Genomic DNA, 24,766 nt, shown 5'->3' on the forward strand with positions numbered 1-24,766 from the left:
AGGGAAGCATTTGTAAATTAAAACTGTGCAAGCAGCAAGTTGAAGGAGAGAAAAGCTGCCACCGTTTCTTCATGGTGAGGTCAGGGAAGCCATAACGTGAGATAATCCAGATTATTTCTATCCAGAACGTGGCACTAAACGGCCTACCCACAGCAGCTATCCCTGAGCTACACGGGAACCCAGCAGCCCACCAAGGGGCTGCTGCTGCCACCCTCTTCACAGCCAGGTGTGTGCCCCAGCAGAGCCTCTGGCTTACACAGCAGCTGCTGCCTGTGCCACGTGGCCCTGCCTCAGCTTTCCACCTGACTCCTGGGAAGCAGTGAGTGGGAAGGTCACTCAAAATCTAGACCGGCTCAAGGTGAGCATGTAGCCCACTCCGAAAGAGCCCAGGCTTTCAAGCACAATTGTCCTTCAGTCCTCTATAGGGGTCACCCACTGCTTGCATTGGCAGTGTTGGGTGCTGACCACAACACCATCCCTGTTGCGCTTGTCCTTCAGCAGCATTGTCAGTCTCCATGACACTGAGAAACCTCCTGCATTTTTGGAGCTTCTGATGCTAAGCAGGAGTTGGAAATGAGCCAGGTTATCTCACCTGCTGGGTAGCGTGCCTTCTGGAGCTGGGCATCGCACGATGTACCGGCATTCAACACCAGAAATGTATGGAAAGGCTGAAATGTAGACAAGGGAAAGGTCTGCTTTGCCCCTTGTGTCCTTCCCAAGGCAGTCTTGGCTCCTTTATGAAGGACTCGTTAAAGGCCATGGAGAAAATGGGAACAGGCCACATTGCAGCAGGAGGCCATTGGCACCACTGCAGAAGTGGTACTTGAAATTGTCTGTTTCTAGGGATTTTGGGTAACATTCTTCTGTTCTGAATGGGAGCTCTCGAGGATCTTGGCATGTGTCTGGGAGTTGTCAAAGAGCTTCTGTCCCACATATGTTCTTGCAGCATTGAGAAACTTAACTGACACTTCTCACGTGGTGTCTCATCCTTGCCCCAGGGTAAAGGATGTGCAGTGGAGTGTCTTGTAGGCTTCTAACATTCAGCTTGCTTTAAATTTTGGTGGTGGTGTGGGTAGAAGTTAGGAAGGGCAAGTCACTGGGGTGTATCTTGCACTTGAAGCAAACAAGGGTGAGGTTTGTGACTGTTTTTCCTTCTGTCCCATCAGTGTGACTGTGGTGCCTAGATATTGGAGCTGCTGCAAGTGTCCCTCTAGGAGGAGAGTGAGATAGGGGACACAGGACTCTGGGAGAGACCTCTGCAGAGTGGAGAGCATATGTGATGGGCTCCATGGTGCAGAAAAGCCTCCTAAGTGTCCTGCACTCTCAGAGCATCCCAAACGCTGAAGGCTTTGTGGCCAGGGTGGCTTTATTTGCCCAGATGGTGGCAAACTGAGTGAATGAGGGCAGGGACAGAGCTGCCAGCCAGGGTGACAAAGAGTGTAGGAGACTGGGCTGGAGGGGATGCCAAGGTGTCTTTGCCCATCCATCTGCCATGTAGCAGATATGCATGGGGCGCCTTAACTTCCCTGGTGTACACTTGACTCTGCTTTCTTGATATGAAGGTGTCTCCTACCTAGCACAAAGTTCAATGTCAGACTTTCTTGCAGTGGCCTTGACATGTAACAAACCTCTGTCCTCTGACTTGTCTAGGCTAGCCCCACTCTTCCAGGCTTTTGTCCAAGGCTTTTTCGTGGTCTTTGCTGGTCTGCCATGACCTCTCTCAGTTGGTCCAGATCTTTTGGGGAATGAACTGGTTCTCTGGAGGAGAACAGTATAATTACTTGATGTGCCTTTATGAGCTGAAAGGAGAGCACAGTAATTACTTCATGTGTCTTTATAAGCTGGCCTTTCACACATCCTACTGTATTTGCTTTTTTGTGGCAATGACATGCTGGCTCACGTTCAGGTTGTACTCCTCTGTAGCTCTTATGACCCTTCTGGCAGAAACGCTGCTGTCTTTTCTTCCGTGGTCTATTTGTGCAGTTTTTTACCTCCCAATGACTTACAGCCCTGCCCATCATCTCTCAGTCCTTTCCCCAGTCTGTCGGAAAAAGAAAATCATATCAAATTCCTGTCCTGGCCTCCAAGGCTCTGGGTGTCATGTGCAGATTTTAAAACATACTCTGTTCTGTCATTTAGGTCGTTCATGGAAAAGCAGAGCAGTAGCAGCAGCAGGGCAGACCTTTCTGAAACCTTACTTGTCCCCTTTCAGTGTAACTGTGAGCCACTGGTAATCATCTATTACTGTGCACCACCTCTGTGATGGACCTGAAGTCCTGGGAATTGTTCCCACACTGCTGTGGGACTGGGAAACATCTGCCTCTTGCAAGGATGGGTAAGCTGTGGTGGGTCAGAAAGACCCACCGGGCACGATCCATAGCATGTAACCACCAGCTTTGCTCTGTAGTATTATCCTCAAGCATCAATCCAGGCCACAAGCACCAGACCGTGCAAGCCAAGACCTGCTGGCAGAGGGATGCTCTTGAGGAGCCACCAGGACACAGGGACACAAGCATGTCAGTCCAGTTGTGCTGCAGCTTCTGTGCTCCCCAAGGTTTCCTATGGGATTTCTGCAGCATTGCAGGCCTGGTGGGATGAGACCGGGGACTGGTGAGAGCCAGGGTCTCTGCCCAGTGAGGGAGAGCAGCTGGCAGGGTGGGGAGCACATCTGGCAGGTGCTGCTGCCTGGGAGCTGAGCGTCAGCCTGAGGTCCCAGAGCACAGGCTGGTGGAAACGTTTGGAGTTCACTCGCCCTGGGGAGGAGGAGGCAGAGGTTTCTCATGCCGCTTGCCGGCTGCGTGTCTGTGCTGGGGTGAATGGACTGGCCCCCAGTTACCTCTCACCATGGTACAATGGGGTCAGATGGTGAGCAGAGCTGCACGAGGCAGAGTGGCTGGAGGCTGCACTGGGACACCCTGGTGGAGATCATCCATCCGTGCCAGCTGAGCGGTTTGAGGTCCCCGTCTGTCCTGGCTCTGAACCACATGGGACATAGAGGCACAGCACCAGCGCGATGAGCTTGGGGCTGGGGCAGCTGGAGCGCTCAGGGGCAGGAGGCTGGACCCCGGTGGAGGGTCTGACATGAGGGCAGGCTGTCTGCTCGCATCTCCTGGGCTGCCTGCCAAGGACGGTGTGGATCCAGCTCGTCTAGCTGGTGTTGAGATGCCTGACTGTGTATCTGCGAGGGAGGCTTCCAGAGGATCCTGCCCGCCCAGGTTTCCATGGAGAGCGTCTCCTTGCTGAGGAGGGAGCTGTCTGGCAGACAGTACAGCCGTGGAAATACCGATACAGTGTTTGTTTTCCAAAGCAGATGAATAACATCCCTAACAGCTAGCAGCCTCACTTCCTCCGCTCGCCCCACCAGCGGTCTGGCAGAGTGACCTGGGATGCCTGTGGTGGCTTTATCCTCCCGGCTCCTTGCTGCGCGCTTGTCTGAGCATCCCCAGTTTGGCCGTATCTGCCCAGCCCGGCCCGGTTTCCCCTCCAGTTGGCAGGCACAGCTGCTCCTGGCACAGGGCTGCAGGGAGGCAGCAGCCATCTTCGCTGGGGGATGCGTTTGGCTTCGCGACTGGAGGGAAGAACGGGAATGCTGTAGGTGGCAAAACTGGGGAAGTTTTGCTCCCACCTCCTGTGGGATGTGAGGGGAATCGCTTCCCTGAATGAAATGTCCTTTCGCAGATCTCCTGGTTATTTTGCATGCTTTAAAAGACCGAGGGGAGGCTTGAGAGCTGTTGAAGCAGCCAGGCAGTGGTGCAAGGCGCATGCAACAGCCCCCGGAGAAGGGGGCTGAGCTCAGGTTTTCACGGCAGTCTGTCAATATTAAATTAATGCTAAATTCCCATCCTAAATGTTATGTTAACATGAAGTTACAGCAGAAAGTGTAGAGCACAGAACAGCAATATGAGGGTATAAGATGTGTTACGGGGGTATTGTAATCATCCCAAATGAGGCATTTGAAACCCAGGGAATTCCAGATTTAGGGTTTGCATTGGTTTTTGGGTATGTAATTGAAAAACAATCTGAACATAGGAAGGTTTAGGAGCATGTCGCTGAGATTGTTCGAGTGCCTTTATTCTGTGCTGTGAGGACATGGGCAGATGGAGGGAAAAAGTCTTAAAAAAATTATAGAACCAAATGTGGAATTACAAATGTTAAAATACCATGATCTGGATTTGAGTGTTAAGGCATCATGGCTCTCCAGTGTAATGTTAGGGCTGCTGGGTCTTGGCTGTGTTATCCGTATCTGGCCGTACTTGGCTATTGCTAACATAACTCACCTCTGTGCCTGACGCTTCACGAAACTCATAATTGGAGACAGTTGCAAGTCCTGTAGCATCATTTTATTTAAGGATGTATGCTTGGAACTTTAATTCTATCTTAGCTTATGGTTTTTGTCTTCAGATTTCCATGGTTTTTAAAAGCTATTGAAAGAACCGTGGATGAGGATTAAACAAAAACCCAAAGGAGTATCATCATAACATAATTCTGAGGAGCTGTAGCGAGAAGCTGATTTTTGGCTGTGTCTTATAAAAAGAGATTCCTTATTGTGCCAGGACAGGGTGGTTATGCTGGGTGTGCAGCCACTCTAAGGCCACTAAGTGGGTGGTGAATTCAGCCCTGATTTTGCAGCGACTGGTGTGTGCAGCCCATCCGGGCAGCTGTGCAGCGGCGCTGCCTGGTGCTGTGAAATTGCTTGGCTGGAGGAGCTGGTGGATCAGCAATGCCCATGGCAGCGTGCAGCCGCAGCCCTGAGGAAGCTCTTGAGTCGGGAAATGGGCTGGTAAACCACTGCTGGCAGGGCTGTGGTGTTCCTGCAGAGGGAAAACGATGACGGGTCGGTTGAAATGGCTCTGCAGGGAGTTGTGGGCACTATCATAAAGACTGGAAGCTGCCTGTAGCTTCCAGTCATACAAATTAGATATGACAGTCATTAATAATTTGGCTTTATCCTAACCTGTGGTACCCGAAGGAACCTGAGCAGAAGATTTATACTGGGCGGTTTGCCTTCCAGCAATGTCAGGCAGAGCGGTGGGGTCTGAGATTCCACTTGGGAACGCAGCTTTGGGGGGTCCTCAGCCATCATTGCGCCCCTGGGATGTCACTGTTAGGCAAAGGTCAGTCCTCTACTGAAGGAGTAGCATTGCTGCAAGGAATACTGGATGAATGATGGTTTTCTTCCAGAGCTGGAGGCAGAGCGGAGCAGCCGAGCTCTGTGCTGCAAAGGCAGCTCCAGTGGTAGGGGGGCAGAGCAGAGCTTGGGGTCTCTGCATGTCTCGGCTGTGTTTCTGTCCCTTGATATACCTTTTGTTTCGTAGGCTTTGGCAGCTGTTTGGAGGATAATGCGGCAGTGTTGTGCTCCCGCCGAGTGTGTTTCTGTCACTGTCTGGTGGGGCAGGAGGAGTTAAAGGTGGATGATGTGCAGTGGTGATGGGGGTCAGGGGTAAAGCAGGATCAGCCCTGGCCATGACAGCTCAGCCCTCAGGTCATCCCCGTGCCACGGATGGGGCAGTAGGTGTGATTGCTTCTCCCCGTCATTTGTACCACCCTCCTTGTCTGGCATATACCTGCAGTCCCTCCGTGGGCTCTGGAAAGGTGCCTGCATGCCCAGCCCTGCAAGGCCTTGCTGCTCGGGTGGGCTGGATGTGGTAACGTGATTTTCTGGGCTGAGTGTTTCTTATTATGCCTGCCATACCCTGATTTCTGAGTCTGCTGTGTTCCCTGGGCATATCAGGAGGGCAGGCACAGCACGGGCCCATTTCCTTAATGACCAGCAGTGAATTGCCTGCACATGTGCAATGCAGATTTGAGACGCCCTCCGTGGTTTGTTTGTATTTTTTTTTCCTGCGGATTTTCCTCGTTGGACGAGGTGTTCTCCATTCGTGGAGTCCCTGCCCAGCTGAGCCGTGTCCTCCCATCTGCATACAGCCCTTATTTTGCGCTCCAATAATTCCAAGGCAACTCTGCTCCCCTCTGAGCTTGGGAGAGATTTACCAGGTGGGCATGTAAGGATGCTCCGGGGCAAAATGGAGGTGTCCTGCCACTGCTGCCACCTCTTCCTGGGTAAGGACAAGTGGCTAAGACAGGACGAGCATCTTCTGACCCACCACCAAGCAGTGCCTTTTAGTAGGGACCAGGCTGCAAAGCCGAGGTGCAGAGCAGGCCTCCGGCTGACGCTGCTCTCGCCTGGCTGGGGTGTGGGCGAGCCCTGGGTGAGCGCAGCCTTCGCATCTCCCCTTGCCCAGGTCCCCCAGGAGCAGCGGTGCTGGCGGGGGGAGGCAGGGTGGCCACTTACATAAGCACTGAATGCGGCAGGCGTTGCAGGGAGGTGAAGGGCAGAGCACTGAAAATCCACACAGCCTCCAGCAAGGGCTCCCTGGCGCAGGAGCTCTGCTCGCTGACATACATCTGCAGGTCCCCATCTGCAGCCGCTGCCTGCCCTGCCTGCCTGCAGCTCCCTCCCTTCCCCGTGGACCCCGCGGGGGCTGCCACATCTGCTTCCCCCCTGTGCCAGCAGCCTGGCATGGGGATATGAGAGCAGAGCTCTGCCTCCCCAGGGTTTGCTTGGGTGGCCAGGAGGCAGCCAGAGTGGGGAGGGGGTGGCAGGGGGGCTGCGGTGCCGGCACAGGAGGATGCTGCCCAGAAGCATGTTGGCTGTTCCTGCCCTGGGTTGTTCCTGGGGTCTTGCCACTTTGGCCAGCAGCACATGGAAGGAGAAGGCTGGCTGGGGAGTGTGTGGGCGGGCAAGACGGGTGTCTGGGTGGCATGCGTGGCTCTAGTTTGCTGGTGTGTGGGGGTGGGATGGTGGCATCTGGACAGGTGAGTGGTGCTGGGACGGAGCCTAGGCAAGGAGCACAGACTGCAAGGCGTGGGAGCGCTGGTGGCTCCGGCTCAGCCAGGAGGGAAGAGGTGCTGGCAAGCTCTGGTGCAGGGGCCACGCTGGGCAAGGGTAGTGCCTGACAGGTTCCTTGTGGGGAGGGATGGTGCCAGGGAAGTGGCGCTGTGCTGCTTATCTCGGCACCCACAATCTGCTGCTGATAACCTCCTGCAGCGTGGGGCAAGGGCACCGTGCCACCACCCAGGGCGGGCGGCTGCAGCGCTCACCCAGGCAGGGCAGGAGCAGGGCTGGCCCCGAGCGCTGGGGACAAGCTCTGCAGGCATGGCCAGATGCAGTCTGTGCGTCTGCATGTGCTCTGCTTGTGCTGCCCATGCTTGCCTACTCCCAGAGCTGCCTGCCTGGATGGCGGCAGAGCCAGCGAGCACCCATGGTGGGGAGGGTCGGGCCAGGGATCCTGGCTCCTTCTGCGCTGCAGCAATTTGACTCTTCCCAGAGCAAGTCTGCTGTTAATTCCCTCCATCTCTCCGCAGTATCAGCAGTCCCCTCCAGGCCAGGCTGTCGGCAGGCGGGCAGCAGCAGGCAGCTGGGAGGCTGTGAGAAGTGGTAGCACATCTCCCTGCATCCGTGCTCCCGACTCACGCAGCAGAAGGTGTGGCTGGGCTGCGTGCTCTTCTGCTCCATCTCTTCCCGGTGGGCAAATCAGAGGCTTGGCATGATGGGGATGCCCTGAGCCCTCGCCCCAGGAGCTTCAGGCCTGGATGTTGGTGCTGCTCCTCCCGGACAATGTGGCTGATACTCTGGAGAAGCCCTCTCTTGCCCCCTGTTCTCCAAGTGCCTGAGCTGGTGGCCAGCTGGGACCTGCGTCTTGCACTCTGGGTCCTGAGCTTCGCCTCGGCAGTTGTGCGGATGGAGGGCCAGGTCTACTCACCGACTGTCAACACGCACTATGGGAAGTTACGGGGGGTCCGTGTGCCACTGCCCAGCGAGATCCTGGGGCCCGTGGACCAGTACCTGGGGGTGCCTTACGCTGCCCCTCCCGTCGGGGAGAAGAGATTCATGCCTCCCGAGCCACCGCCGTCCTGGTCGGGCATCAGGAACGCTACCCACTTCTCGCCGGTCTGCCCGCAGAACATCCACAATGCCGTTCCTGAGATCATGCTGCCCATCTGGTTTACCTCCAATTTGGATATCGTGGCCACGTACATCCAGGACCCCAACGAGGACTGTCTGTACCTCAACATCTACATCCCCACAGAGGATGGTGAGTCCCCACCGGGGTGCCCGCAGGAGGGCGGGGGGGGGGCCGCTCTGCCCCTCCTCAGCAGTGGTTGGTCTCACCTGGGTGTTGTGTTTGAAGCATGTGGTTGTGGACCCTGCAGCATGCTGTCTGTTTGTGGAAAGCTTTCTCTGGCTACGCAGCTCGCCCTCTTGCCCTCAGCTGCCATCTCTGTCTCGCGTGCTCCTGCTCCTCCACACCTCCCGGTCCCCTCCCTCCACCTCCATGGCATCGTCACGGGTTCCTCTCTTGTGTTGCTAAATCTGAATCCGACTCTCTGACAGCAGATCCACAGAGCGACAAGCTGGTTTGTGCTCCCTAGGCGCCGAGTGCCAGGTTCTGTCTTGAGTTGGTTCGGGTTTGTCCTTCCTCCCCGCTTCCCACCCTCCCCAGGTCCATGCGCTAGTTGTGGGCGTGGGCTGCGGCTGCGGCTGGGAGGAACACTCTCTGCCTCTCCCTGAGGAGATGCTCTGGCAAGGAAGGGACTGCGGAGCCCTTTTCCAGGCCCTGGTACGGACGGGAGGTTGGGGGCACTGACAGGCACATCGCTTGGCTGCTCCTCCCTCCTCCAGCAGGACCACAGCAGAGCGATGGGCCTGGGGTGCCGGGGACCCGCGGGGCATGGTCCCATTGGGGTGAGGCTGAGTGGCACTGGGTGCCTCCTTGTCTAACCTTTTCCTTTGTAGGGGATCCCACCTGAACTGTAAGTAGAGGGCAGAGGAGGCAGCGCCTGCCCGCACGCCTGCCCCAGCCTCACCGCAACGGGAGCCCCCGGGGATTTTCAGCGGGCTGGAAGGGACCCGCAGCAGGTCTGCTGTGTGTAGCGGAGCAGCCTGGCAGGCTGGTGGCTTCTCTCAGGCCGGCTGGCTCCGCTCCTCTGTCCCTGCAGCCCTTGGCCATGGGATGCATTGTGCCTTCCTTCCCACCCGGCACGGCTGGCCCAGAGTTTTCCTCCCACGGTGACGCTCCCTCCCCACCTCTTGCGGTCCCAGGGGTGGCGGGAGGACGGCAGCGTGGTTGTGATTGCATGCCCTCTCCTGCCAGTGGAGCCTCCTGTTATTTTGTAGTCTTTTATTCATTTTACAGTAAAACGGATTTCCAAGGAATGCACCCGAAAGCCCAACAAGAAAATATGTAGGAAAGGAGGTATGTAGCAAGCCGACCGGCAGAGAGGCACAGAGAGGAAAGAGAGAGAGAGTGAGAGAGTGAGAGGGTGCCTGGCCGGCCCCCGGCCTGCGGCATGCTCCTCTGGCACCTCTCTGTGCCGCCACCCAGACTGTGGGCCCTCCGAGCAGCCCACCCTGCCGCCCCCCGCTTCCTGCTCGGAGGAGCCCCGCAGATGCTCCGGCCACCTCCGCTCCCTGGCCGGGGGAGCCAGGACCAGTGCCGGCTGGCAGCGCAGGTCTGGCGTCAGGTCAGAGGAAGACGCTCATGTTGCTCCAGGCCTTTCAGAACAGCTTCTCCTGGGCTGAGCCCATGCTCCCACCTTCATCCTGCTGGCACCGGCAGCCTCCCAGCCCTTGGAAATGAGGGAGAGCCTCTGATGGTGGGCAGCACTTAAACGCACCTGTCTCTTTGGGGTGCATCCCCCACTGAGAGTGTACAGACCTGCTCAGGGAAGCACCTGTGTGATGGTGGACTGCAGCCTGTCCTGGGCTGAGCTCTTTCCCTGTTGCATCCCTGGTCATTTTGCATCCAAAGCTCCTTGGTTAAAAGCATAAAACCTCTCCTGGCTGTGTAGATGCTGCCATGTTCTGCCCTAGCCCATGGTCCCACCAGGGCTGCTCCCCCCTGCCTCTGCCAGCTCTGCCAGTGAGGATCTGCTCTCTACCCCCTGGCACAGCATCTTCCCTGAGCCCCATCCACCCCTCGGGTGGCCGAGCAACTCCAGACACATCTCCACTTTGCCTTGCCTCCATCCCCAGGGCCATGCGGGGCTCATCCTGCTGCATTTTGGGGCAAGGGGGGTAGCTCATCCCCCCTTGCCCCAAAGTGATCCTGTGTTTCTGGCTAGCGCTGTGGGCTGGGGAGTGGAGACGTGCAAACGGGAGCTGGCCCGGCCCCTAGTTGGACACGACGCTTTGCCCATCCCACCGCACAGCCCTCTTGCAGGCAGGGAGAGCCCGGGCTGTTCTGTGCATCCCAAAGCTGGATGTGTGGGCGGCTGGGCAGCCAAGCTCTTCTGAAAGGCTCACTGCAGGGAGGGGGTGTCTGGTGGGCAGGGGCTGCCGTCCTGGGCGTCCCGTGGCAGCATGGTCCCTGCATCCTGGCCTCCGCCTCCCTGCGCCCCTGGGGTTGGCGGGGCTGGCGCAGCTGGGCTTGGAGGTTTGGGGAGCGCTTTCCTTCCAGCCATTTCCCCCAGTTCTGTTGTTGGGTTTCTTTGCTTTGCTTTTCCTGTTGCTGTCCTGGCTATTCACACGCCATCTCTCTGAGTGCCAAGGCTGCCCCTGAAAGGGCTGGCGCATTAGGGAGTCTCCGCACGCTGCCTCCGGAGCTGGCTGTGCCAGCGATCGCCAGCCACTTCAAAGCACTTCCTCTCCCGGTCCTCCCACCGGCTGCTGGGGCTGGCGGACCCCTGCCACCCCCAGCCCTATGGCTGGGGCCAGGGAAGCAGAGTCCAGGGTGACGGCTGGAGAAGGGAGACAACATTTAAGGCATGGCAAAACACCTTGGGCATACTTGTATCCTGGTTTTCCCTTCCCCACTGGCTCTGCTCAGGACAAGCGTTTCTTTGCAGCCCATCTGCAGTTGCCTCTGGTCACCTCTCCGAGAGCTGGTGGGGGATGTACCCCCTGTCCCTGCCTGGTTCTGCTGGCTCATGGACCAGCGGATCCCAGGTGCTGGCCACTTGGGCATCCAGGTGTGACGTGCCGGGAATAAAGCACCCAGACACTGGCGCTGTCCTTCAGCCCTGGCCACAGCTCTGGTGGCCATTGGCTCAAATTAATTGAGTCACTTGTGATGTGACAAGGAGGGGGGCTCCCCCGCCCCTTGTCATGTATCCTGGGTTAGTAATGCTTGGGGTGAGAATAACGTACCTGCAGTGCTGATTTCCTCAGGCTGCATGTCGTTTGAACATTGGCTTGTTCTGGAATATTCTTTATTATTTCTAAGGCCACATATGAGCAGTTAATAAGCTCTCCTCTCACAGAGCGGGCAGCTGTGCAGTGTTTTGGTGGTTCAAAACACCTCGGCTCCCACCTTACTGGAGTTTTCATGATTGCTGTCAGCCCTAAGCTCAGTGTATTTCATAGCAGCCAAAGGACTGAGAATTCATCAGAATGTATCCTTGGGACAGAAAAACATCCCTGTTTCCCTGCCCAGTTGCCCATAATAATTTCCTATACGGAAACGTCCTGCATGCCAGTCTCCTCCATACACATTGGCCCCTTCTCTGGGAGCAAGGCAGGGCAGTGGTGCTCTGAGAACGCATAGTGCTGGGGGAGCTGACGGCTCAGGTTTTGCTGTGAAAATAATGCTGCTCACCCGAAGAGCATGTACACACACACGTGGTACAGTACCTGTGCGAAACACAGCTCTGTCCTTTGCTTTGTGCTGCCAACACTTCCAGCCTGTGCTTGGCTGCGGCAGGTGCTGGGATGCTTTCCCCTTCCCTTCACCACCAGCCTGGGCAGGTCTTGCTGCGAGGCGTGAGGAGGTGGATGCAATTTTTGGAGGGGAAAAGCGTGGCTGCCCTGTACATAGAAGCCCTCCCCTGTTTATTTTTTTAGCGGCTGCCCTGATCTCTCTGGCTGGGGCTGTGCAGAGTCCGCGCTGCTGCGGTGACAAATGTGCCAGTCCAGCATCATGCTGTGCTGTGTGAGGGTGTCTGACCTCCCAGCAGCTCCCGGGCTTGGGATACACTTCAGCTGCTCTGCGGGAGAAGCACTATGGCTTCTCCGCTGCTCTCCAAGAAGCAAATTTGCCTGAGTACTGGCTGAGGCTTCCCTACGGCTGAGACTTTTGCAGTGCTCCCTTTCTGGAAGGCTTCTCAGCAGCCTCCTGCAAAGCCTGCTGCTTTGCAGAGTTGGTTGGGAGCAGACCACTGCCCTGGAGCTCCACTGCTGCTCGGGGGAGCGATTTGCAAAGGTGAGAGTAGGTGTTTGTGCTGGCGGACGCAGCAGATCATGAGAAGATGCAGTGCTTTTATGGAGTCTGCTCAAGGATGGAGGTAACTCCTCTGCATCACCCAGGGACAGGGAGGGGCAGGGCAGCGCCAAGGTGCACTGCAGTCCTAGAGCAAGGGCTGGTGGCTGGAGGAGCCACCCAACACAGGTCCCAGGGGAGCTGCCCCTGCCCGTGGGGTTGTGCAGCAGCAGGTTCAACGACTGTCATCAATCCTGGTCCCGTTCTTTGTCGCTCCTGGAGAAACACCTGAGCCAGTGTGGCCATCAGCATGTATGCCTCTGGGTGCATGTGGCTGTCAGACACGGTGGCAGCACTGCTGTGGGCTCCTGCTCTCTGTGGCATTGCAGCTGCTGCATGGGAGTGGGTGTCCCAGGGAGCTTGGACAGAGGAGGGGCTGCTGGGGTTGCCCGGGGCTGCCCTGAGCAGACATTTGGATCTGGAAAGATGTGAGCTCAGGTGCCTGCTCTTCTCTTATCCGCACCATGCTGAGTGCAAAGGCTCCAAGGACTGAGGCTCCTTGCCCTCCTTTATCTCTGTTTGCGCTGGTGTCAATGCTGTTGGCATGCTTTACTTAAGATAGTATAAATCCGGCATGGATGCCCCTGTTTCAGGGAAAGTGATTTTATTTTTTACTGAACCTGAGCTTAAATCTTTCTAGAGCCTTCAGATAAGGGCATATGCATCCTTCCTATCATCCTGAACAATGTCACTTCGTAGTCAGCTTAAAGTGAAGCAGCACAACAGGCATTTACAGTGCAAGGGAGTTTTCAATGGGTAAGAGAGTAAGAGCCATGAGTGCTTTTGGTTTTTCCAGCTGTGAATCAACAAGCTTAAATCCATCCCCATGAGAGTAGGTGCTGCGAGCTCCATGTGTTGGCTTTTGCCAGTGCAGAAGAAGATCTCCTGGGATGGGTGTCCTTGAACACGGCAATAACTGGTGGAGCGAAGTGCAAGGGATGGGTGAGGGAAGTGAAGCTGTAATTGCTGTCATGAGCTGTGGGGCACCGGTGGGTTGTTGTGGAGGTGAACAACGTAGTGCAAGGCAAAAAGCCCGCTTGGTTGCAGTAGTCTGTGTTCACTGTAACCCCAGCCACCCTGGCACCTTCCTGCCAATGGGGAAGGCTCATGCTTTGCATCTGCCACACACACATGCCGCTGCTGTTCCCCTTCCCCCTGGCCTGCATTACTGCGCTCCTGCTTTGCTTAGCTTCCCAGCACTGCTTTCTACTGCCCCTTCTGCGGTGTGTGAAGCTCAGGTTGCCTTAGGCTTGTCCCAGCCATCCCTGAGCTCCAGGGCAGTGGTCTCCAGCCAGATCCCTCCCTGCTCAGTCAGGACAGTAGCTCATATCACAGGGATGTTGTCCACTGCCCTCTCTTACAGCCTGACAGCTCCTCATAGCCAGTTCCTCCATCCCTGTCTGCATGGAGACCTTTGTCCCCTGAAGGAGACCAGACTTCAGGGCTACAGCCGACCGGTCCTGGGGCTTTAACAGCACCAGAGCCCTCAGCAGTGGAAAGGGATCTCCAGATGCCTGTGACTGGCTTCCCAGCTCTGAAGCACGGTGTAGATGAAGGCTCGCTGCCTGTGGTCTTCATTAGAGAAAAATCCCTATCCCTTAGCAGTAGCAAGGAGGTTGGCACATAGCACCGGTTAGCAAATATTGCATGAGTACTTCGTCATTTAAGTGCTTTCTGGGCTTGCAGCTCTTCCTAATGAAGATGCAGTAGGTCAAGCTTGCAAAAGGCTGGGCAGCCGCACATGCCTGGCCAAGTGTTCAGCTGGTGGGTGGGCTGGGGGGGAGCATGCAGGAAGGATGCAGCAGAAGTGGGGGCGAGAGGTGGCAGGGGTGGGGATGGCATTGGGTAGAAACAGGAGAATGAAGTGAGGAGCTCAGGGCATGGCTGGATGGTGAAGCAAGAGGTGAGGAGGCAGGGCTGGGACATGGCAAGAGTAGGTCAGGAGGTGAACTTCAAATCAAAGAGAATCAGGAGTGCTCTGGAGACAGCCAATCCATCCCTGCCCTGGGCAGGAACTGGTCTACCTCACCTCTTCCCGGCAGCGTGTCTCGTCTGGTCTTAAGCACTTCCCCAGGCCACCTCTTCCAGTGCTTTCCTGCACCTTGTGCCAGGAAGCTTCTCTTCTTGTCCAGCTTTGACCTGCCTTGTGTAGCTCTGGGGCTGCCTGTGCTCTGACAGTGAGGAGGGAGTTGCTCTTCCACCTCACCACCTCTCAGTGGCCTTTCATGAGTCGGGTTGCTGCTGTAGCTCCCATCACTCATCTGCTCCCAGGATTTGCATGACTCAGCCTCCTGCAAACTTTTCATGCCTGCTGGATTTTTCTAGACTTCTGGTCATTGCTCCTCCAGACTTTCTTCAGCAGGTCATGGCTGCTTAAGGCATTGTGCAAGCCTCTTGCCCAAGTGGAGCTGCCCCACAGCCATTTCAGACCCCCACACAAATTTCTTTTAAATTCAAATCCCGCCCCTTGTCATGCTGCCATCTCTGTTATCCACTACCTGTGTCACCTGCGAGATCCCACTCCCAGAGTGGTAGTGAGGACGACTCCCTGATTTAGTCTTCCTGGCCAGTTTCTCCTTGTCGTAGCTTCATCCAGCTTCAGGGCTGCCCTTGCTTGTGGGAGCCTTGCTGGAGGCCATGCAGAACCCTCGCTGTGGTGGTGATGGAGCTGGCTGGTGATAGCAGCAGGGCCTGGCAGGACCTCAGAGCCCTGCATATCTGGGGGAGGTCACTGGGCAGCACAGACACAGCACTGGCAATCCCACCTAGGGGAAACCCTGCTGTCACCCCTGAGGTCACCATTACCTGAGGAACTTTTTTGGTGCAGGCATTAGGGAGCAGAGGACCGCAGGTGCTGGTCTGCAGCTCTAAGGGGATAAGGAGAGCAAAACCTCTTCCTGAAATTTGGGGCTGCAGGGTACAGGGATGGCACAACTCAGCTTCGTGCCCACAAAGGCATGGAGCCCTTTGCAGCAATGGAGCCTCGGTACAGCTCTGCACTGCATCTGCTCCCTACCAGCATGCAGGCTGCCTCTCCTGGCTCATGCCAGGCACATGCAGCTTGGAAAGTGCTGTGCTCAGTGCACACTATCCACAGCAGCATCCCACGGTGCCAGGCTGGGGCTGCTGGCCTGACCCGACCCATGCCCTGGCACCGCAGATTTGCTAAAGGCCATGCAACGGTGAGAAGACATTCAGGCTGTTACAGAAACTGGTATTTTTAGGGTTCTGCCTGGGTCAGGGCAAGCTTGTTGGTGCCTTTTCAATCCTTGGTGAACCATGCAACTGGTCTTTTAAGGAGGGAGTTGGCACAGGACAGAGCCAGGCAGTGCAGGGGAGCACCTGTCAGAATGGCTCCCTGCAGCGTGCCATGGTGGTCCGCGCTGTGGCACTGGTGGTTTGTGGCTAGCTGTGCCAGGCACAACAAGGGGCCATGCACTGCGTGGGGGTGATGGGCAGGACCCCGGTTGGTGGTCAGTGGCCACCAAGGGGAACCCTTCTTGTGGGCTCTGCTGGTGGTAGGGGGATGGTTGTCCCTGGTGGCAGCAGAGCTGGCAGTGGGAGAAGGAGCCTTGCCACTGCGCAGGGAGCCGAGGGTGCACGAGCAGGCGGGGGCCAGGCTGGGATGCAGGAGGATCAGTGAGTGCTTTGAGAGGCTGATCTGCCTCCAGCGCTGATGCTGCCACAGGCCTGCTCTCCTCCTCCCCGCCGCCCCGGCACTCCCTGGGGAGGATGTGGGAAGGGGTCCAGGTGAAACAGCATCCTGGCGCAGCTCCCAGGGCAGTCCTGCCCGCACCCTGCGCCGCCCTGGCTCTGGGAGAGGTGCAGTGTGAGTAGCCAGCAGTGCTGTGGGGCGCAGGCCTGGCCCCACCATCTCTGCTATCATGCTATTTTTGAATTCTCTTTTGTTTTTTGTTTTGTTTTGTTTTGTTTGTTTTGTTTTTGTTTCCTTTTGTTTTCCTTTTTGTTCTGTCTCCTCGTGTTTGGTCCCTAGGAGCCAGCGCTAAGAAACAGGGCGAGGACTTAGCGGATAATGACGGTGATGAAGACGAAGGTATTTCTGTGCTCGAGGCTGCCACTGCATGACACGCAAAGCAAGTCCGTTTGCCCGCCATCTGCTGCCATCCCCAGGGAGCCCTGTGTGTGTCCGTCTGCTGTGCCGGGCAGCTGCGCGGGGCGGGGGGCAGGCTGGCCAGCTGTGCAGGGCACCCAGGTCCTTCCTCTCCTCGGGATGGGGGGGAAGCTCGTGGGGTTTTTTTGCTTTAGGAGAAGTGTGCTCCTGCTCTGCTTGAGCGAGGGCAGGGAGTAAGCATGGCAGCTTGGGAGGAGAGGAGCCCTTGGGCACCTGGGCCCATTTCACCCCAAGCCCGGTCACATCCCACCTCCAGCCTCATCCCTCCGGAGTCGGTGACATGCAGCTGGGAGCCAGCGACCTCCCCCTCCACCCTTGCCTGGCCCTGCTGTGGGCATCACCACAGGCTGGCCGTGCCAACAGCTTAGCACCCTTGGTACCCACAGGGTACCTGGCCATGCCCAGGAGACCCGAGGTCTGCTTGGACATGGTTTCTGGTAACTTCTCTCCTTCTCCACCCAGTGTGAGCAAGGTCTTGCTTGCAACCAGAGTATCAGCACCAGCCCAGGCACAGCAAGTGGGCTTTCGAGCAGATGTGATTCTAGATGTACACCAGGGCTAAGCAAGCTGCAGAATAAGCTAGCTTTAGTAAAACAAGGTTGTTCATCTGCAGGGTATGGAGTCGGTGTGTTTGACTGCATGGATTTGAAGAGGAGGCAGGAGAAAGGGTCAGCCAGGGTGCAGCCCTAACATGCCGAGGACAGTAAAACCTCATGGTGTGCAGGAGTCCCAGGGCAGCTCGAGCACAGCCTGGCAGATGGTGTTTAGGATCTGGGAAACAGATGAAAAGCTTTTTCCTTGGCAGTACCAAAACCCTGTTGTTTTCTCCCACTAACCTGTGCCCCAGGATCTCTTGTACCAGGGCATAAACTGGCATTCAGCCTAAGTGACTTGACTGTGCTAAATGCCCGCACACTAAAATGTTCTGCAGCAATTAGGAGCCATTTATTCCCTGGTACATCTCCACACATCGCTGCCATTCTGCTGTGAGGATGTCCCTTTGTGTGTTGGTGGGAGCATGTGGCAGGGAGGAGAGGACACGGGCGCAGGCACCAACGTTCCTGCCCTTTGCATTTCAAGCAGGTGGCCAGGTGGCCCTGGGAAGAGCTGTCTTGCCATAGTTCTGCTGCATGGGCGATGTCTGTCCCAGAGGAGCCACGAGTACTCTTTGCTCCCCAAGTCTTTGCATTTGCCTGGCTGCATCCTGGTGACAGGAAAAGCCAGCGCAGGTTTTGCCATATCCTCATTCTTCTGGAGGGAAGAGGTTTTCTGTATGGGAAGGAGGCCACCTTTAGCCACATTGCGGGCCACAGGTGCAGGTGGGGATGGACAGAGGTACCCATCAGCCTGCCCTGTAGCCCCCTGCGATGGGCAAGCCGTGGGGAGGCATGGACATGCACAGGGGTTAGGTGGGTGCGAGGGAGCATGTCCACCCTGGCTGGGCATCCTCACTGCGTTGGTGTGGCTGCGCCCCAGGAGTCCCAGCCCTGCAGGGACCACGATGGGGACTGGCTGCTGGGACAATGTGGTGCACCAGTGAGGGAGGAAGGCAGGGAGCAGCGGCTGGCTGGGGCAGCTGAGGCCAAGCAGCCCCAGCAAGCAATGCCAGCCTGCCCAAGCAAGGTGCTGGGTGCGTGTGAGCACAGGGGAGGGCAAAGTCCATCGGTGCTGGCTCACCAGCCCAGGAGAGGGCATGTGGGACCTGGCACTGTCTCCACAATGGGCGCAGCTCCCTCCTCTGTGTCACATGGGCAAGACGTACCAAGAGCCGAGCACGGGCATTCTTTCCTCACACCAGGGCTTGGTTCCATGAGGGACCCAAGGCCAGTGGGGCAGAAGGGGCAGGATGTCCCCCAGGCAGGGCCAGTTGAGAGAGGGAGCATGGCTGCTCCCTGTCCCCTAGGCTCCCACTGTTCTTCCTCCCCGGCCATCGGGGTCTCATTCCTCATCCTCACTCCATGCCTCATGCCCTGTCCTCGTCCGGACACCGTGCTCACCTCCCTGACACGCACACGTGCACACACTGTCTGCATCATCACCATGTCTGTGTCTGGGCACTGGGGTGCCATGGGTTCATATCCAGGCAGCTGGCAGGTTTCTGCCTTCCCAGGGGGATGGGAAGTGGGGGACGGGAGAGTCAGACATTGGAGCACCCACCAGTGCCCCCCCGCCTTCCAGGTCCTGCACACCCCCATCCCTGCCCCCTGCAATGCCAGATTCCAGGACTCCCGGAGCCGAGGGCTTGGGTCCAGACAAAGACAGGACATGAAGCTGCATCCTGGGGCTAGACTTTGCAACTCCCACCTGCAACGGAGGTGCCACTGGTCTGACTCCCACATGCAGCCAGAGCCCGGCTCTGAGGAAGAGCAGCAGGGTCCAGCCAGCATCTCATCTGCATGTGCTGAGACCCCCGAGGACACAGCAGTGTGGGGATGGCACGGTGGCTGCTGCCATCCGGAAGGGGGCTGGTGGGGTTTGTTCAGTGGTGGTCGGCTTTGGAGGGCCACGCTGTGGTCCCCAGGAGAGCTCTCAGTTTGGCTCCTAAGCCCCCTCCCTGGTCCTGGCAGCTGGCATTGCCCTCGTCCTTGGTCTGCCTGTCGGGCAGGGTGCGGCGACCACCGGTGGGATCCTGTGTTTAACTGCCTCTCCTTCCAGACATCCGGGACAGCGGGGCCAAGCCAGTGATGGTGTATATCCACGGTGGTTCATACATGGAGGGCACAGGGAACATGATAGACGGCAGCGTCCTGGCTAGCTACGGGAACGTGATTGTCATCACCCTGAACTACCGCGTTGGAGTGCTCGGTATGGGCTGGCCAGCGTGGGCTGTGCTGCTAGCATGGCCAGGCGGCGGGATGAGTCCCCATGGCCAACCGGGCTGGAAACAGCTGGGAAGGGGGTGGTGGGGGGTGTGGGGCCCAGCAGGATGGGGGCTGCACTGCAGGTGCTGACCCTGCCCTCTGCCCTGGCAGCCAAGCTGGGTGCCACGTGGCATTGCCCCCACTGGGTGGCTGCAGCATGGTCTGGCTCCTGGCACCAGCCACCCCCCCCAGGCTCATTTACACAACCTGGCTCAGCTGAAAGCAAATATTGGTCTGCGGCTAAATAAATAATAAATGTGTTTACCCAGCATCTCCTCCTGAGAGGGCTCTCCCTCCCTGGCCACCGGCTACCTCCAAGCCAGCTGAGCTGCCAGGACCCCCACAGCCACCCACCACGGCCTGGCTGTCTGCAGAGGGGATGGCTGAAGGGTGCCAGGTGCCGTATAGAGGAGGGTGGCAGTCCCATTTTTGTGAACACTGATGACCTGGAGAGGCAAAATGGGGACACGGGGTCAAAAGGCAGTGTGGTCCCCTGCCTGCTGCAGCAGAAACCCCCAGGAGCTGGGACACAGGAGGTTTGTCTAGAGCATCACTGCTGCCTGCCCTTAGCAGCAGGGAGAACAAGGAGTGCAGAAGTTTGGGGAGAGCTCCTTCCCAGCCAGACTGCTGGCAGGGATGGCTCTCTTCCTTGCCATCCAGCCTGGCACAGTGCTCTCCCTGGACAGCTGAGTTCCTGGCCAGTACCTGGGGCACCATATCCCTCCGATGGCCTTCAGACCCCATAGTCTCTTGGGGAAGATGGCAGTTACCTGCTTTGCAGTAAAAACAAGCCTATTCAAGTCCTTTCAATATTAAACATCAGGCCTTTAAGATGGACAGGTGCAAATTTAAAAGACTTGTCACAATATGCAATAAGACTTTAATGGTGCCATTGTCATCTCTGTTGAAGTGGTGCAGCATGCCCAGCAGAGCACCTCCAGTGCTGGAGCAGCACCGGTGCCGCTCCCTGCCTGCCAGGGTTATCCACCTGGATTTTGCTTTGGGACATGATTTTGGCTTCCTGCTTTGAGTCAAAGCAAATGAAACACTGATAACTTATCTTGGGTGTTCCCTTTGTTATTGAAAGCATTTCTCAGCATCATCCTCACTGAGAGACTTTGTATTTTAAGCTGCAGTCGGTTCCTCTCTGCCCAGCCCACCACCTTACATTTATAGAGCCTCCTCCAGGCCACGCTAGTCCATGGAAAGCATTGGCTGTGCACGCACTCAGCCTGCCTGCAGCCACCGGGGCTTTTTCAGCTTTCCTTGGAGCATGAGTGAGACATCTTGACTTGTTATTAGCACAGGTGCTGGTATGTGTAGGACAGGGCTTTGTGCCCATCACCCTGTCACTGCTTGCAGTCGGCTGGAGAGGCTCCCCGGGGCTTGCAACTGCATTCCCAGCCTTTTGCCTCTCTGTGCTGTGCAGAGGGTGGCTGGAGCAGCTTGGTGGTGTCCCTGCTCCAGCTCAGAGCTCACAGGACTCTCTTGGTAGTGGAGTCTCTTGTTTTTGTGGGACAGGGTCCCACAGAAGCTCCCCTAGGCCTGCGGAAGGGGAGTGGGAGGTCAGGACACCCCCTGCTTCCTCATTCCTAACCAGGCTCCCCTTGGCCCACAGGATTCCTGAGCACAGGGGACCAGGCTGCCAAGGGCAATTATGGGCTGCTGGACCAGATACAGGCCCTGCGCTGGGTCAGCGAGAACATCGCCTTCTTTGGGGGAGATCCCTTGCGGATCACCGTCTTCGGCTCTGGCATCGGTGCCTCCTGCGTCAGCCTGCTTACCCTCTCTCACCACTCTGAAGGTAGGTGCCAGCTGTGCCCAAGGATGCTGCAGCTGTGACAAGCACCTTGCTAATACTAACCCAGGGAAGGGAGCCCACCCGGGTACCACTGGCCACCCTAGCAAAGTCAGGGCTGCTTTTTAGTTAGTCACTGGTGAGAGCCTGACCCAGTGCTGGCAAGCAGAACCTTTTCATCATGGGCAGGGAGAGGCCAGCAGCAGAGCACGTGGGAGCCAGGGATGGAGCTGGTGCTCTCAGTGTGTGGGTCTGCAGCCCAGGGCCAGCACCTGGGTGTGGGAAGAGGTGGGGACCCTTGGGCGGCACCCTACCCAGGTGCCCAGGCTCACCCATTTGCAGGTGTGGAGGGGACATAGGGCATCATGCAAGGCACCAGAAGCATGGATCTCAGTGCTAGGAATAGAGGGGAAGCCAGACCTGAGCCTGGGGAGGGATGGAAGGTCCCATCTTGTGAGACTGGGAGAGCTGAAGTGCTGCGACGAGCAAAACACGGGTGAAAGTGATATGGTTGGTATCTGTTAATATAGCAGAGTATTTACTCTAGATAAAGAAAGGCGTTATTTACACTAAAGCTTGTGTTGGCATAAAAGCAAATGCATGTAAATCACCTGTAAAGACATTTACGTTGAGCACTGGGGGGGGTGGGGAAATAACCACTGGAGTAAAGGTGTTCTCGATAAACTTCCTAAAGGAAATTGCAGGAGCAAAGCCTGAACTGGATGTGGTCTATAGGGGACCAGCCTGCCAAGGAGTTGGTCACAGGGGCTTTATATGAGGGTGCAGCCCTCTTCCAGTGCTGTGTCCCCAAGGATGGTGCAGGGAAGAAGGGAACACAAATGGACAGTGGACACGAGACTGAGACTGGGACACACCCAAAATTGCACTTGAAGCCATTGCAAAGAGCTGCAGCCCTGCTCAACAGCATGGGAACCGCACAGGAATGAAGGAGACCTTCAGAACCTCAGCAGGGCTGATGGCATGGCAGAGGGTGTATGGGAGGAGCTGGTGCTGGCCAGGCTGCCGGCAAAGTCAGGCAGCCTTCCTCCAGCCCTGGGAGCTGTTGACGGACTGATTGCCCCGATATGGAAAGCAAGAGTGATCTCAGCCCTGGCTGCTGCGAAGGTGGCTGCACCAGCTCCAGCATCACAGGCTGCTTGGTAGTATACTGGTAGATGTGGGGGTCTGCAGGTGCTGTGGGCAGCATGAGGCTGGTGTTAGGTGTGGTGAGAGCTGGCAGGACCTGCGCTCATGGTGGAGAGTGAAGGGCAGCACCCTGCTGAGCCTGGACATGAAACAGGGCTCATAGGATGCTGGCAGTTCACCATGGAGTCAAAGGCAAACCCAAACCAGCTCTCTTCTCCCAGATTTCTCCAGCTGCCCTTTTGGTTAAGCTTGCCTGATTCCAGCAAACCGCTTGCCCTGCAATGAGCCCATCCCCATGCAGAGACCCGTCACCGTGCTGGGCTCTGATTCCCACTGATAGCCCTTCCCCAAGGATGAGAGTGGGGCTGACAGGCTGCCACATCTCCATACCATGCCTGCTGCCCATCAGTCACAGCTGGATGCCAGCCTTTCCTCAGATGGACCAGGGAACTGAAGAGGAGAGGCTGAGACATGCTGCTGTGGCCCATGGATCAGAGGATGCAGAGGAGCTCCAGACCCTCCTAGGTGGTGGGATATCTCAAGCGGGCTCTGGAGCCCACCAGTGCTCCACGGTCCCTCTGTGGCAAACTTAGCACCAACCCACCCTGTGCAGGGTGCTCCTGCTCCTGGGGCAGCTGCTCCCACTGCTGGGCTCCCCTTGGTGCCGCAAGGACCAGAGATCTGAGGGATGCTCTGCTCCACAGACCTGACAACAGAGGCATGTCTGGACCTGGTGGGCAACTGCTTCCTTGGGAAGCTTGGGCACTTCCACATTAAGTCCATGGTGGTCCCTGGTCTTCCACAATTGCCCTGCAGCCTGCTGGCTCTGCTGTCACTGTCACCAGTGCCCTGCCATGTTTGAGTAATGCAGGGAGAAACAAAAAGACAGGTGAAACCAAAGTGATACAGCCCTGGCAGCATGTATGGAGCTGCTGTTGACTGCTCAGGACCTGTCTGTTCTGGGTCAGCCCTTTCCCTGCCACCCCAGGGCACTCAGGATGCTTGTGCTCAGTCCATGCTCCTGCATGAGTGACTGGTGCCTGAAGTCAGCGCCACTGTCATTCTGCTCCCCCCTTGCCAGCCCCTGAGCAGGATCCTTCTCAGCCTGTTGCTTCATCCTCTTCAGGTGACTTGAACAAATATTAAAGGGTATTAGACTACAGTAAGCTCAAGAACATAGAAAATACGAGTTATACCTACAGAGCCGCTGCCGATGGTGCAATGCCAGTGGAGGGAAGCACCAGGGCTGCCCTCACTGGCCTTGGGGCTCCTGGGGTAGGATTCCCAACTACCCAGAGCCATGCAGGGCAGGCAGCAGCTCTCTAGCCCACAGGAGGAGATGCTTTTGACAACTGAAGCCAGAGGTTGCTTCACTTGTCTTAGATGGTATATTGAGCAGTATGTAGGAAAGGAGCATGGGTAGGTCTTTGCAGACTTGTTTCTGAGCGGTGGGCAGTGCAAGGGATGTTCTGCAGCTGCAGGGGCCCATCAGGGACCATGCTGTCCCTGTGTGGATACCCAGGGCTCTGCGTGCCCTCCTGCCCTTGCACAGGCACCCTGGGCAGCGTGGGCACAGGGGTGGGGAGTCTTTTATAGAATGAAAGCTCCTGCAGAAAGAAAAAGGATTTTCTCTGCCCATACTGAGTGTGAAAAGCCAGGGAGGGGATGCTGGGTGTAATGCATTCGTGATGCTTCTTAGGGTGCTCTTCTCCATCACAGGAGTGCCTGGGAGGGAGGTGGGGATCACAGGGAGGTGCTCTCTGTGCAGGAGTCTCCTTTCTGGGGCTGGGTGCTTCTGACAGGACAGCCCCAAGGCTGCAGACTTTTTTTCAGCCAGACGGTGACAGCTCTTTGGAAGCAAGACATGTGCGTGGCTGCCCAGGTGGCCCCAACCTCTTGTACAGGCCCAGAATGGAGGGAGCAGCATGGAGAGAGGCTGAGGTTGGATTGGAGGGGCTGCTCCCTGACTTTCCAGCCATGAAAAAAACTGTCATCCAGTATAGCACTTTTTAGGTGACACTAGGCTTTCTGCCACTAAGCCCTGCACCTGGTGCACGTCCTTTGCCACCCCACCCGGCCCCAATGCCAGTGGTGTGGTCCCTGCTGCATTGCCAGGCACCCTCGCTGCTGTGGCAGGGGAGCTGCTGCTGGCTGTAAATGCCATGAGGTGGAAGGGGAACACTCGGTGCTGCTGACAGTGTTACATCAAAGCAAATGGCCATCAAATGACCTCAAACCCCACCCTGTGCCAGAGCACCTATCTCCCCAGGGACAGGGCAGCCAGCTCCGGAGCACAGCAGGGGAGTTGTGCTAAGATGCAGCCTGCAGACCAGGCGGGTTTGTTTTTATCGCATCAAAATAAAACTCATAGTGATCAAGAGCTATTAATGAAGCTGCTAATTTGTGCCTGCTCTGCCAGGTGCTGTGAGAGGCAGACACTGGAGGCTGGTGCAGCACACACTGTGTCTGGCTGCCAGGGAGACCCGCAGCTCCCCTGCCAGCCTCAGCCCTTGTAGGTGGGTTGATTCCTCACCAAGGACCAAAATGCTGTTTCTTTCCCCGGGCAGCCATG

The 24,766-nt window shown here is 56.9% G+C and overlaps 1 protein-coding gene across 5 annotated transcripts in view; it reads left to right on the forward strand.

Moving 5' to 3' along the window:
* NLGN3 (neuroligin 3) overlaps nt 1-24,766 on the forward strand; it is a 42,478-nt gene that overhangs the window by 11,723 nt on the left and 5,989 nt on the right. Inside the window, exons 2-6 of one of the 5 annotated variants that reach the window (XM_056359867.1) lie at nt 7,366-8,096; nt 9,198-9,257; nt 16,252-16,311; nt 19,045-19,194; nt 20,869-21,054. In XM_056359867.1, the coding sequence (XP_056215842.1) occupies nt 7,619-8,096; nt 9,198-9,257; nt 16,252-16,311; nt 19,045-19,194; nt 20,869-21,054 (934 nt within the window). In that variant the 5' untranslated portion in view covers nt 7,366-7,618. Of the gene's footprint in view, nt 1-7,249; nt 8,097-9,197; nt 9,258-16,251; nt 16,312-19,044; nt 19,195-20,868; nt 21,055-24,766 lie in introns of those variants that run through there. The other 4 variants (XM_056359866.1, XM_056359869.1, XM_056359871.1 and 1 more) reach the window with 4 other exon arrangements.

This window comes from Falco biarmicus, chromosome 14, assembly GCF_023638135.1.
Source record: "Falco biarmicus isolate bFalBia1 chromosome 14, bFalBia1.pri, whole genome shotgun sequence".
Lineage (NCBI taxonomy): Eukaryota > Metazoa > Chordata > Aves > Falconiformes > Falconidae > Falco > Falco biarmicus.